General features: G+C 41.5%; 1 protein-coding gene across 1 annotated transcript in view; it reads right to left on the bottom strand.

Moving 5' to 3' along the window:
- LOC101852817 (choline-phosphate cytidylyltransferase B) overlaps positions 1-13,155 on the bottom strand; it is a gene marked incomplete in the record, with an annotated part of 45,222 nt that overhangs the window by 15,976 nt on the left and 16,091 nt on the right. Inside the window, 1 exon segment of the mRNA XM_013088042.2 lies at positions 11,017-11,040. Within this exon segment, the coding sequence (XP_012943496.1) occupies positions 11,017-11,040 (24 nt within the window).

Here is a 13,155-nt window from a genome sequence, read left to right as displayed (position 1 = left end):
CCCCCACAAAACAAACAAAATAAGCAACGCTGCTACTAACTATTCCATAAGTATCACAAAAGAAAAAACCGCACGGTACACGATCCTGTCATCACTACATTATGGACAACATAAAAGATGGGATTAAAGGAAGAAACCGAGGGGGTCCACATTCTAAAGTTTTTTTTAAAAATTGTACATCTAAAGCTGGCAGACTCACACTCTAGTCAACCACACCAGTAACACTTTTTTGATTTAACAAACACCATCATGTGTCCTTTTGCCCTTATAATATATTCAACATAATTACGGTGATTTCACTTAAGATTAAAATTTGTAGAAAGATGCCAACACAAACATCATAAAAATAATAATAATATGTCCAAAATGGACACATCAAGAAGTCTTACACTTTTACAAATGAACCCTTCAATAAGTAAAACCAATCATAAAATATCATCAGTCTGTATAACCCCCCCTCGCATGCTGACACCCCCAAAACCCATCCACACTGATGGCTCTTAGATCTAGATCTATGCAGTTTGCAAACGCACGACGCATATAACACGGATAGACGGACAGATAGATAGATAGATAGAGAGAGAGAGAGAGAGAGAGAGAGAGAGAACGAGAGAGCAAAAGAGACACAGAGGGGGTGGGGTGGGGTGGGGGTGAGAAGGTGAGGGACAAAATATCGACAAAACCCCCGACACTCAGACAAGTAGCTTACAATTGTGTAAAGCAATGAGTAACGAGTAAGGAAATAAAAACTAGCCCCCCCCCCCCTCTTTTTTTCGTCTAAAAAAAAAGAAGGAAAAGGATAACATTAAACAAACTCATGAAAACAAAATAATTTAACTACAAAAATAAATCAAATATTCCGAGCAATCGCCTCACCAAAGACAGGCGATTGATGTCCAGACTCATGACTGCAAACTTCCGAGAAAAAGAAGAAGAAGAAATCTATACCTCGCCACCCTCACGAAGCAAAATCCCCGGGACAAAATAAATCACCGACGTCCTCTTTCTTTCTTTAATATCACAAGCCCCCGTCCCCCAACCCACCCCCTACACTTACCCTATTCCGATAAGGTCATCGGCCTACATTCACTGAGGTCAAATTCCAATTTGAAACATCACAACATTATCAGACCCACAGATACAAAAACCCACAGTAACATAGATCTACGATGATATCGGGACAGCCCCTTGCCCTTCTGCATTTTGACAGGTTGGACTCGGAAGGGTGATGACTTCTGGGTCAAGCTGCCTGCCACTGGGCAGCCGGGGCGCCGGGTCAGTGGCAAAGTCCGCTCACGTCAGTCACAGACGTCAGTCACAGACGAGCTCGGACATAACAATACCCCGTCAACAAACAGCTGTCTAGGTACTACAGAGTTCTATCTGACGTTTTTGGCTGTTTTGAATTACTACTAAGACACTAAGACCACGAAAACCAGAAACTGAAAGTTCTATCAAAATCATAAGATTATTCGGAGTCGATATCACGATATAAAAAAAATGCATTCAAATAAGCTCGACATGATGTGAAACTCAAAATCTCAGACGTCGAATTTCTCAAAACTAGGTACTGAGCAGATAGAACTTTGTAATTCTGAGGAAGCGACCGGCGATAGCGATGGGCGAACGGTATCACTAAACATGTAATATCTACGCCACCTCTTGTAAGTCTGACGTTGAGCGATTGGGGGCTGTCAGTAAGTGGACCGGGCCTACTTGTTTATTAAACAGAGCGCACACATGTCGGACTTCGAAGAATTAATTTTGCACAATGATCATCAAAGCCACGTTGGCCAGTTGGAGCTAATTCGATTCTGCCGTATGTTTTACTTTAGTTTTAGTAGAAGTTTTACGGCGCTCGCGACTGCATACGGTCATATGAGCGCCAGAAGATTAGAGGTGTTACAAGAGAGTAACAACAAACATAAAAAAAAGAAGAAGGGAAGATAAGGACGATAGATGTTTGATAGGAAAGAAGAAGCAAACCACACCAGAGCACCCGCCAACCACACACTCTGCCGTATATGACTTGCAGTAAGCGAGTGGGTTTGATTTCTATGACATGTCGCGGACAATTTCGAACATATCATCTATGTGGCGAGATAGTCCGTCGAAAGTTTGAATGGCTATTCCTTTCAGCAAAGAGTGTACCGTAAGACGTCTGTCGATAAATGCCTCTAGTCTATGCTGCTTGTTTCGTAAAACAATAATAAAAACCACTAGCATGGCGCAAAAAAAAGGACGAATGGCCAACATAATGAATGAAACCGAGGTATTTTTTCTACCACAACAGAGGTCTAGGTTTAACTTAGATAACTTCATTCTGATATATTTCATTGGTCACTGTATAGGCACGGGGCTCTCATGGCCTAGAGTTTAAGGTGTTCGCCTCTCATTCAAAAGTCCGGGGTTCGAATCCGGGTAGCGACGGACATTTTTTTTCTCTCTCAAATTTTCTCCTTTCACATCCTTTCCTGCTCTCTAAAAACGTTCCGTCGTCAGCTTTCATTTCCACTGTCTGCCCCCACCCCCTCACCTCCTTTGTCCCCCTCTGGGCTCCTGACTCTCTCTGCATCCTTTCTACTTCTTATTGGCTCCTTCTTACTGATGTCTTTCAGACACACACCCGGTCTTATGGTAGGTAAGATCTACACCTAGCCTTCTCGGATATGGGCGAAAAATTTCGGAGGTCCCGTGTGCAAGCTGCGCACATTAAAAAAAACCCTTAGTGGTAAAAAAAAAATCGATAAGAGTAGGCTTCGGCCGCCACCGGGTCTCCGAATTTAACGTTCATCTAAAAAAAAGGACCGAGCCAAACGGACGGAGAGACTAAACTCACAAACAACTCAAAGTTCAGAACGCCACGTTGGGGACTCGAGCCAGGGTCATCCGCCCCAGTAATCTATTGTGATACTAACTGAGCGACCCTCTCATCTATATCTATCATATTTGTGAAAGTCCGCCACTTTGGTCACCCAAAACTTCCCAACCCCTTAACTTTCGAATTTGAAAAAAATAAAAATAACGGTGGTTCAGAATCATTTAGAAGGTGCACAGTTATAATATTAAGGAGTCTGAAGTCACCGTAATTAACTTTCAGTTTTTTTAAATTTAGTTTCGTTTAGGTCTAATCTTGGGAAAGTTCGTCTTCTAATACGCCATTGTAAACAATTGAGGCTTTCATAAGCAGTGCGCACTGGTTCCACATTGACTTGATGATCAATTCTTCTGAGACTGTTCATCGAACGGGCACTCAGCTAGTTTGATATGCGCGTGCATCAACCACTTTGGTATTCTGACTCGATCCAATAGAGAGGACCCGACAAATCGGATTAATGAATACACGCTTCCCCCCGCTTCGATTGTTCATCCACAACCCACCCCCCAACAATAAAAACCCAACCACAACAACAACAAAAACCACCATCAACAAAAATAACACTTTAAAAAACCCCCAACCCGTTGTTTGCTACCCGTCATATGCACTCTACCAATTCTACATCAATTTCCAGAATAAAAATGGTCGGACAGTTCAGAAGGTACTGCCACGAGATATGACCATAGACTTGTCTTTAAATTATATTATCATTGACCGTGCATACTGTGAAACTGTGAAATGGTATAGGTATAATGCCATAATCAATACTTGTTAGGTTATAGGTTATATAAGTGGCGGGACCTCCGAGTTTAACGTCCATCTCCGAAAGGACCGAGCCAAGTGGGAAATCCGTGTAAAGTGTCTTTCCCAAGGACACAACGTCGGACCGCGCGGACCTGAGGCTCGAACCCCCGAACCCGCAATCCTACGAGTACAAGTCCGGCAGCCTAACCACTTGGCTACCGACGCCAGTCCGCGCATTCTGAAGTCATTCCAATTCCCTATGGAGACCACCATTTGATTCAATTTGAAGCCAAAAAAAAAGGGGGGGGGGGGGTTTGCGGGGGGGGGGGGGGGGTTTGCTGCACAAACTCGACAATAGCGAGACTGGCGTTTTGATGTTCAATTGGGCGCCCATGTTGCACACGCTTCGTAACAAACGATTTTAATTTGTAGTGCGCAGCAAAGAGCGTAGGCCTAAGTTTTAGAAAGTTTTACAGCACTTGCAACACAGTAAAGTCATAGAAGTGCTGAAGATTTGAGGTGTTACAAGAGAGTACCAAACACAGCAAAAGAAGGAGGGGAGAGATAAGGACGATAGGTGATTGAATTGAAAGAAGGAGCAAACCACACCAGAGCATCCGCCGGCCACCCACAGAGCGTAGGCCTTGATACAGCATGGGTGAGGCGTGTCGATAAAAGAGTTACTTCTTGCAATCCACATGTGGAGATATTGGCCAAAAATCGACACTAGGATCAAATTTGTAGATTTTCTATCGATGTTATATTTTTAAAGAATAACATGCCTTTCATTATTTCACCCGCATAACTTGTAAAAACTTCACCTAGAAGCGTGAAGTACTTATTTCCTTAGGGCTCAAATCCGAGAAGTAACTCATTTTGTCAGCACGCTCCAGTCTGGAGTAGGGTAAATGTACAACATGTGTGTATTATAATTCAAGTCTGTGGCGTAGGGATAGATCTACATGGCTTCAGAAATAAAACCCACCACTTTCTCTCAGATAAAGGTTAACACAACTTGGATGAAACAGTGACCCACCGTCGCAAAGATAATATGCAGGGGTACATCATTAGTGGGTGGTTAAAGGTTATCAGTGCATACACATAATATAATATCATAATATGTAAAAGCGAAAGTGATAAACGGAGCTGTGTGTTATCTGGTCGAGGTAGACCACTGACTCCGCACGTGCACAATGCACCGTAGCGATGATCATGATGGCATTGTTATTTTTTTGTTGTTGAAAATTAGGATTAGGCATTCCAATATGGCCGCCGACAAACAATAGGCAGCGATTAGTTTCTACGCACGGTTGTGTCATTAAGAATAATAAATACAGGCAAAGGAGATTGAAAAGAAGAAGAAAACCCCCCCACTTAATCTACTATAAATTACTATTACCGATCAAGAGAAAGGAAAACATAAAGAAGAAGAAATTTTCAAATCTCACTGGGAAGATGTTGTACACAAATACACAAATAGGGCCAAACACACACACATACATACGTACACAAACACACACACACACACACACACACACACACACACACACACACACACACACACAATAACAGTTCAATATGTCAGGGCCTAAGGCCAAAAGCAAGAGAATATTATATCCATTAATTAAAAAAGGAAGATGTTGATATGTTGATCATTGCAACACGGTTAGACATACAGAAACGTTAGTAGCTCTATGGATGAACTATTTAACGGGTTTAACTCAACACGAGTATAATTCTATGGTAGGAATGTCAAGATGAAAAATACATAGGCAAACAAACAAACAAAACAAGACAAACAAACAAACAAAACAAGGCAGACAACAACTACAACGAAATAAACAGGCAGCAACACACTAAAGCGTTTCTCCTGATAAAAAAGCAACACAGCAGAAAACCGAAGCAAACCACACCAGAGCACCCGCCAACCACGCCAACCTTCTTCTTCCCTGTCAAATATCTATCGTCCTTATCTCTCCCCTTCTTCTTTTTTTATGTCTGTTACTCTCTTGTAACAGCTCTAATCGTCTGGCGCTCATATGACCTTATGCAGTTGCGAGCGCCGTAAAACTCTTTACTAAAACTAAAACTAAAGAAGACCGAAGTAAAACTACAGAAAACTACATTAACGCGGAGTGCTTGTGTGACAGAAAATTTCCATGACATCTGAGCACTTTCTAGTATTATAAAGAATTATATTTGATCATAATTTTTAGATTTCAAAGCACGTGGAGTGAGAAATGGTTCAATAATATTATAATCCCTGGAAACATAACAAGTCAAGAGAAAGGGAACAATTTTTTTTTTCGTTTTGGTTGTTGCATTTTTGTTGTTGTTGTTCATAACAGAACATGAAAGTTCTTTTAAATGCCGAAATAAACCCCCATTGTCCTCACATACTGTTAGCACTCGTTATGGCACAATAATATGAGCTTGAAAACGGCTCTTCTGACATCAAACTAGATTTCGCTACTGGCATTTCAAAAGAGTCAAAAAACCAAAATCCCCAGAAAGTTCCACCCCTGCTCATAATGTTCCTCTATAGGGAGAACACTCACAAAAAACCCCGGATATATATATATAATCACAATCATGAGGTAGGTCCAGAACACTTTTACAGGGGAGCAGAAATAAAAAAAATATACACACACAAGCACACCACAGCGAAAAACAATGATTAATAAGCAATGCCTTTCCACAACTAGAGAAAACACATCGAGAAGTCAAAAGTTGGGGACATAATAATATATAGCAGAAAAATGCACAGGACAAAGCAAGGTACGACAAACACAAGCAACGCCAGATGATTATTTCATTGACATTGTATCAAAATACCCGTGGACGTACATCCAATGATAAAAAGGGTATGTACACGTCTGTGTCTACATTACATGCCTTGATCGATTACTGGAATGCACACCTGCCTTTAACATCATATTGTTGGGTCATGTATTTTGTTCTATACTTTTTAAGTTTATTTGTTTAAAAAGGGTAGGTGGGGATGTTAAGTTTAACGATGTCATTTCAAAGGCACGGCATTCGACCCATCGGTAAGAGAAAAACAGGCTAAAACAGCACCTGGACATGGATGGCTGGTGCCTCTATAAATAAATCATTGATGGTCAAGAGAAAAACAAAGGGAAGGGGACAAAAAGGAAGAAATGAATGTTGCTACAATACACTGAAAGACATGGACACACGCACACATCCATCGGAGCGAAAGACATCAACAAACTAAGAAGTTTTTACAACAACAAATAAATGTGTTTCTCATTGTTCATCATAATCGCGAGTCACCCTTCAGATCAGTTCCCCCCACCAGCTAGAATACCAGCCAGTCCAAAGATTTATCCCCCCCCCCCTCCCTCCCAAATCGGATAGGATAGGACACAGGGACATTAGGAAGTCCACTATTCCAAACAATAATACAATTACTTATAATAAGCAAGTAGGTGGTAAGGTCAGATGCTCTCCTCATCCTTACTATCGCCATTTTGCCTCTACTTCTTTTGTATGTTTGCCACTCAAAGCAGACTTTGTGCTGTTGAGGCTAGAGAGGGGAGCAGAGTAAGCCTGATTCCCCGTTTGGACTTCTCTGTTGACATCCACCCCTTGGCGCTCATATGACCTTATGCTGTTGCGAGCGCCGTAAAACCTTACTGAAACAATCAAGACGGTGAACAATTTAACAGCTGACAAGGCTTGACGCTCGAAGGCGCATGGACGACGACGTTATGTCTGTTGCTCCCACACATGTACAGGACCGACGACGGGGAGTTGAGGGGTTTTGACGGACTTGCGTCGCTGGTGGTTGGCGGGTGCTCTGGGGTGCGTTTGCGCCTTCTTTCCTGTCAAACATAAAACTATATGTGTCTCGACGAGGAGGACTCTGGCGCTCCTCAATTTATTGGTATCATCTTAAAGCCTGTCCATTTGCCTTGCTTTCCATGAAAAAAAAAAATCCATTTATCTTTTGTATATAAGTCAAGATTTTGGCGACTGAAGGAGACGGGTGTCGCCCGGTTTCAGAGGTAACATTAGCGAGAAAATGGCCGCCAAAGTTGCGTTATTTCCTTAGCTTGAAAATCCGCGGAAACAGAAAATTTACATCTTTTATGCCTATAATCAACGTTTTTCAGTGAAATCCACCAGAGCAAAACCCCTCCCAACAAATTTGATAAAAATTCCAAAACCTGCGGAACAATGCCAGTTTCTTCACTTTCATTATTTTGACGAGCGCCTGATTTCACCACGCTGCCTCACATATTATATCATCCTTATCTCTCCTGCTTCTTTTCTGTGTTTGTTACTCTCTCGCAACACTCCTAATCTTCGGCCCTTATATCATGACCTTATTGTGTTGCAAGAGCCATAAAACTCTCACTAAAACTTAAAAAAACTTGCGTTCATGAATATCTTCGATATCGGCCGTCGTCAGACAGAGTCGCTACTACCATCAAAATATTTTGTTTCGCGGAATTTAAGGTTGATAAAATGCCAGTATAAAACGACTTAAAGACCAACGGGTTCTTGAGGAAACAGTCAAACTATCACTTCTCTTTCTGCTTTTCAATAACAACTCATTGGCAGCAAATGTTTTATGCCATAATCGTCACAGGCGAGATCATTAAGGAGGCGGACTGCTCCGGGCCTGGCAATAAAGACCAACGAGGAATAAGAGGGATACCGCATAAACCCCCCCCCCAAAAAAAAAAAAAGAAAAAAGAAAAGAAAACACCCCCAACCCAACAACAGTCTAAATATTCATTAAGTTATTTAGTTTTAGTAGGGGTTTTACGGCGCTCGCAACTGCATTAAGTCATATGAGCGCCAGAAGATTAGAGTTGTTACAAGAGAGTAACAAACATACAAAAGAAGGAGGGAAGATAAAGACTAAAGACGTTTGATAGGAAAGAAGAAGCAGACCACACCAGAGCACCCGCCAACCACCCACCGTCTAAATATTCGATAAAATGACTCAGGTTCATGTCTTCTGCGATAACAGCAAAGAGCCCAACCGCTACACCACGGGCGCAGGTATGAGACAGAGTGAACGACATCATTGTTACCACGAAATAGTCTCTCTCTAAGATGTCTTCAAAATCACTTTAAATGGAGACTATACATGTCCTCGGGGGAAAAACAGTCAAAGTACGTCATGAGCCTTTCCTCTTTCTGCTACATTGCCTTTGACACTACTCGATAATTCTAAAGGCGGTGCAACAGTAAGGCTTGGCCGGCAATGGGCAGCCTTGCAATTCCCCCCCCCCTCCCCCCATATTCTTTTTTTAAATCAGCCAGAATAGTATGTATTATGTAAGCATACTACGTCACTGGACCGAGCTCTTCGTGTCCCCTACCAACCCTTCACGTCTTGAGCGACCGAAATAAAACATACTATCGCAAAGCATGCAAGAATGTAAGAGGATATAGTACGGGCTATGCTATGAGGCTATCGGGGATGTGTGGAGTTAACCCTATCCATACGTCGTGTTTTACTATCGTATCCATACGAGGTGGGGAACTCTGTGCCACCAGTTTCCAAAGAGGAAATTTTCTCGTTAATGCGATCCGTACGCTTTAAATAGCAGTCTGTAAGAATGATTTTTTGAGAAATACTGAAAGTTTCAAGGAGATCTTCGCACTAGAAGTATTCTAAAATGTGACGAATACAACCACGGGGGTACATAATGACCCCAGGGCGTACGAATAGGGTTACGGCGTTTTTAGGGTGCACGACTTGGGCATTCACCTCAGATTCAGATATCATTAACCTGTCAGTCAAAGTGATTAAGGTTTTACTTGAATGTACATGCAATAGAACCAATCGACAGTTCTTCATTCAGTAGAGTGCATTTCTCATCGGTATTGCATGTGGGGGGGGGGGGTAATCGTTTAGAAAGACCGTCACTGACTGTTTCTTACAACGACCTGCCTTTTCTTTATTTCGGAGGGCTACATTCTCGGCGGAGACTTCAGTAATGGCGACAATCTCCAGAACCTAGCGATAAAAATTGTGGGCTTGGAACTTGACAGAAGAAATAGAAAAACCCACCTGGATAAGAATCGCTTCGGAAAGTGAAAACCGCAGAAGGTGGGCAAAAACTAAAGTAGGCGACCAAGTCACACTTTCCTCCTCTCCCCCTCCCTTCCCTCTGTCTCTATTTCTTCAAAAAGGTGCAAAAGTCCGTGTGTGTGCGTGCCAGAGCTGCTGGTGACGTCGACAAAGATAACATGGAAGGCAGTGGCTCGACCTCACGTTATACCATGACCTTCTCCCAGTTCCTCTTCTCTCTCTCTCTCTCTCTGTATGGCTCTATCTCCCCTTCCTTCCCTTATTGTCACTACAATTCGCCACTTTAAGCACTTTCTGAAAGTGCGTTACAAGTACATGTAATTAAAACCCCCCCACACTGTTGCAAACTCCTGCCTACATAACATATTTTCGGCATTTTCTTAAAAGCGGTTCCTTCAAAATGTCCAGATACGGAAAATGATCACAAGGAGACAACGACGACAACTGAAGCAGTGTTTGCAAAAAATGTTTGCTAACAATAAGTCAGTATAAACAGTTTTTTTTAAAGCACAACGTTTGTTCTTTTTTTTTTTTTCAATCTTCCTTCAAAGACCTCGAAATGACAAACTACAAATCCAAAACACCACACCAGAGAGCTGACTTGAGCTGAGTGTCTTCCTGTTTTGTTTGCTTTAGTAGAGGTTTTACGGCGCTCGCAACTGCATACGGTCATAATGAGCGCCTGAAGATTAGAGGTGTTACAAGAGAGTAACAAACATAAAAAAGAAGAGGCGGAGATAAGGACGATAGATGTTTCATAGGAAAGAAGAAGCAAACCACACCAGAGCACCCGCCAACCACCCACAGAAAAGGATAATGATCACGACAACGAGACAATGACGACAACTGAAGCTGTGTATGCAAATGTTTGCTAACAATAAGTAAAAACTGTTGTTTTTTTTCAAAGCACAGTGTTTTTTTCTTCTTTTCAATATTTCTTCAAAGACCTCGAAATGACAACCACAAATCGAGGACACCACACCACATCAGAGAGCTGAGTGTCGTCCTCCTCCTTTGCAGCAACATCCAAAACGTTCTACATGATATTGAAACACAAAGTAACGACCACAACGAAAAAACGACAAACAGCTACAATATAAACAAGAGTGTCGTCATTAATAAATTGTGTTATGAACAAAGCGAAAGGGGGGCGTGCTCTATGTGACTGACAGCTTCACAAGCCAAGAAAATGAGGCCGAGAGGGGGCGGAGCTACAACAACGCCATGTTAGTCTGGTTGCCATGGAGGCACAGTGCCAAAGGGTTAGATATAGAGGTTATAGAGTTCGAAGGTCATCAAGACAGGGGATGCTGCTTACCGAGAGACTGAGGCCCTGCATGACCTGAAGGAGTACGTAAATGACGTAAAATGTTAGCGTTTCTAATACCCAAATGCACATTCGCGCGATCGGCTCGGTTCCCTTCGGTTTGCTAGCCAGATTAAGGGCTCAAAGCGGCTATCGTGGCACAAACCGATCGCCCGACTCGTCGCCTCAAAAAGCAAACTCGTTTGTTTTCAGGCGACCAGTCGGGCGATCGGTTTATATTTGAGAACCAACCCCCCTCCCCCCCCCTACGGGGACTCCAATTCTGGCTAGCCCCGTCTACCAAACCGAACCGAATCGACCCGATCCGATCATGCCAATGGGCACTCCGTATAAGGGAGCATAGTGTGCCAACACAGGGTACTTTTGTGGACAGGGAGTGCCCAGTTTCAAAACAAAATATATTCACATAAATCATTAATTATTAATATATTAATTAATTAATTCACATTTTAGACTTACAAAAACACAGTCGCCTCACTCTTAAGTCAAGCAAGAGTATATTCAATATTTTCAAGAATTTAAAAGTGCAGTTTCCAGCTCTACTACACATTATTTCTGCAATTTCAAGGACATACCCCCCCCCCCCCATCCCCACTCCCTTTCATTCAAGGTCAAGGTACCAGGCTCAGAGGGAAAGAAAATTCCAGTATGTCCGAGGAGGAGAAAAAAAGGGTCCCAGAACCCAAACGATTAACTCTTTGGGGACATAACGGACACAATATACGTCCGACCAAAGGCAATGTTGCTGCACATTCTGAATCATCATACACAAATCAGAGACATGAATTTACATATTTCATATCATGAATGTTTAATTTTTTGTTTGTTCGTTGTTTGGGTGTGGTTTTTTTGTTGTTGCCTGCTTCATTAAAGTTTTAGACAACAACAAACACAATCGAAAAATCTACATGAATAACAGAGTTATAATATTATCTCTTTTAAAAAAGTACTCCAAAACAGCACGTCCTCAATTAGTTAACTAATCTACACCCCCCCTCCCTCCCCAGCCGACTACCTAATAAACAGGTACATGTATAAGCCACCATTGTGTAGCAGCTGTATCAGCGCGGCTGGAAGACCTTAAAACTCAGATAGAATGTAACAAGGGGGGCTGTTTATGACTGTGTGACGGATAACTTTAGAGAGACAGGGCCAGTGACTCCTTTGAGTTTGATGATTAATTCAGAACCAGCAGCGTATTAAAATTAAATGCAAAGACATGCCAAAATAATACAAAAACAAAACACAAAAAAGCTAATAAAAATTCCAATCCAAAACCACCAACCATAATCACAGTCATTCATTAACTTAGCCATACAGTGACACATGATTCGGAATTAAAACAACCTAAAACAAACAACAAAAATAAAAAAACCCTAAAAACAAACCAACCAAAAATTAAAAAAAACCCAATTCAACACCCCCCCCCCCAAACTATAAAACTAAAAACAGAAAATCTAAATAACAAATAAAACAAATACATAAATAGGAAGATGAAAAACTCCATCCAAAACCTATAAAACAAACATGCAGTCAAAAACCAATAAAACAAACAAAAACCAAAACAAGCAAACAAAACAAACAAACAAATATACAAACAAACAAACAAACAAATAAACAAATAAACAGAGCCCGTAGCAGCGTCATACAAGATATCATTATCAATCGCTTTTCCTCGCGAAATGATGAAATGTATCCATCTGTTTGTGTTTGGGAACACCGGATTTTGTCCTTTCTTTTCATAACTCACTTTTTGGCAGATTGATCCTTAGCTGAAGTTACATCTCCATAAACCCAGGATCAATTCACCAAGCAACATAATGGCACGGTATGATGCTATTACGTTTTCACGAATCTGTAACCGATACATAAGTTAATTACTATCAAAACTCAAAGTTTGAAATCAGTGATATCAAAACACGAGGGGCTATTCGGTTATTCGGTTTCATCCTCCTTAAAAGAAATTAATTTGTTTTGCGAGCTGTTGGCTCTTTCGATTTTCTATAACCAAAATGAACCCACATTTATTCTAATTTGATCTGGTTTAAAAAAAAAATACGCACAACAGCAACGCGTAAGATATTACAAGTCTTTTTTTAGCAACCGAATTCTTTGTTTATGCCCCCCCCC

This window comes from Aplysia californica, unplaced genomic scaffold (assembly GCF_000002075.1).
Source record: "Aplysia californica isolate F4 #8 unplaced genomic scaffold, AplCal3.0 scaffold00022, whole genome shotgun sequence".
NCBI classification, from domain to species: Eukaryota; Metazoa; Mollusca; class Gastropoda; order Aplysiida; family Aplysiidae; genus Aplysia; species Aplysia californica.
This window is presented reverse-complemented; position numbering and strand designations above follow the sequence as displayed.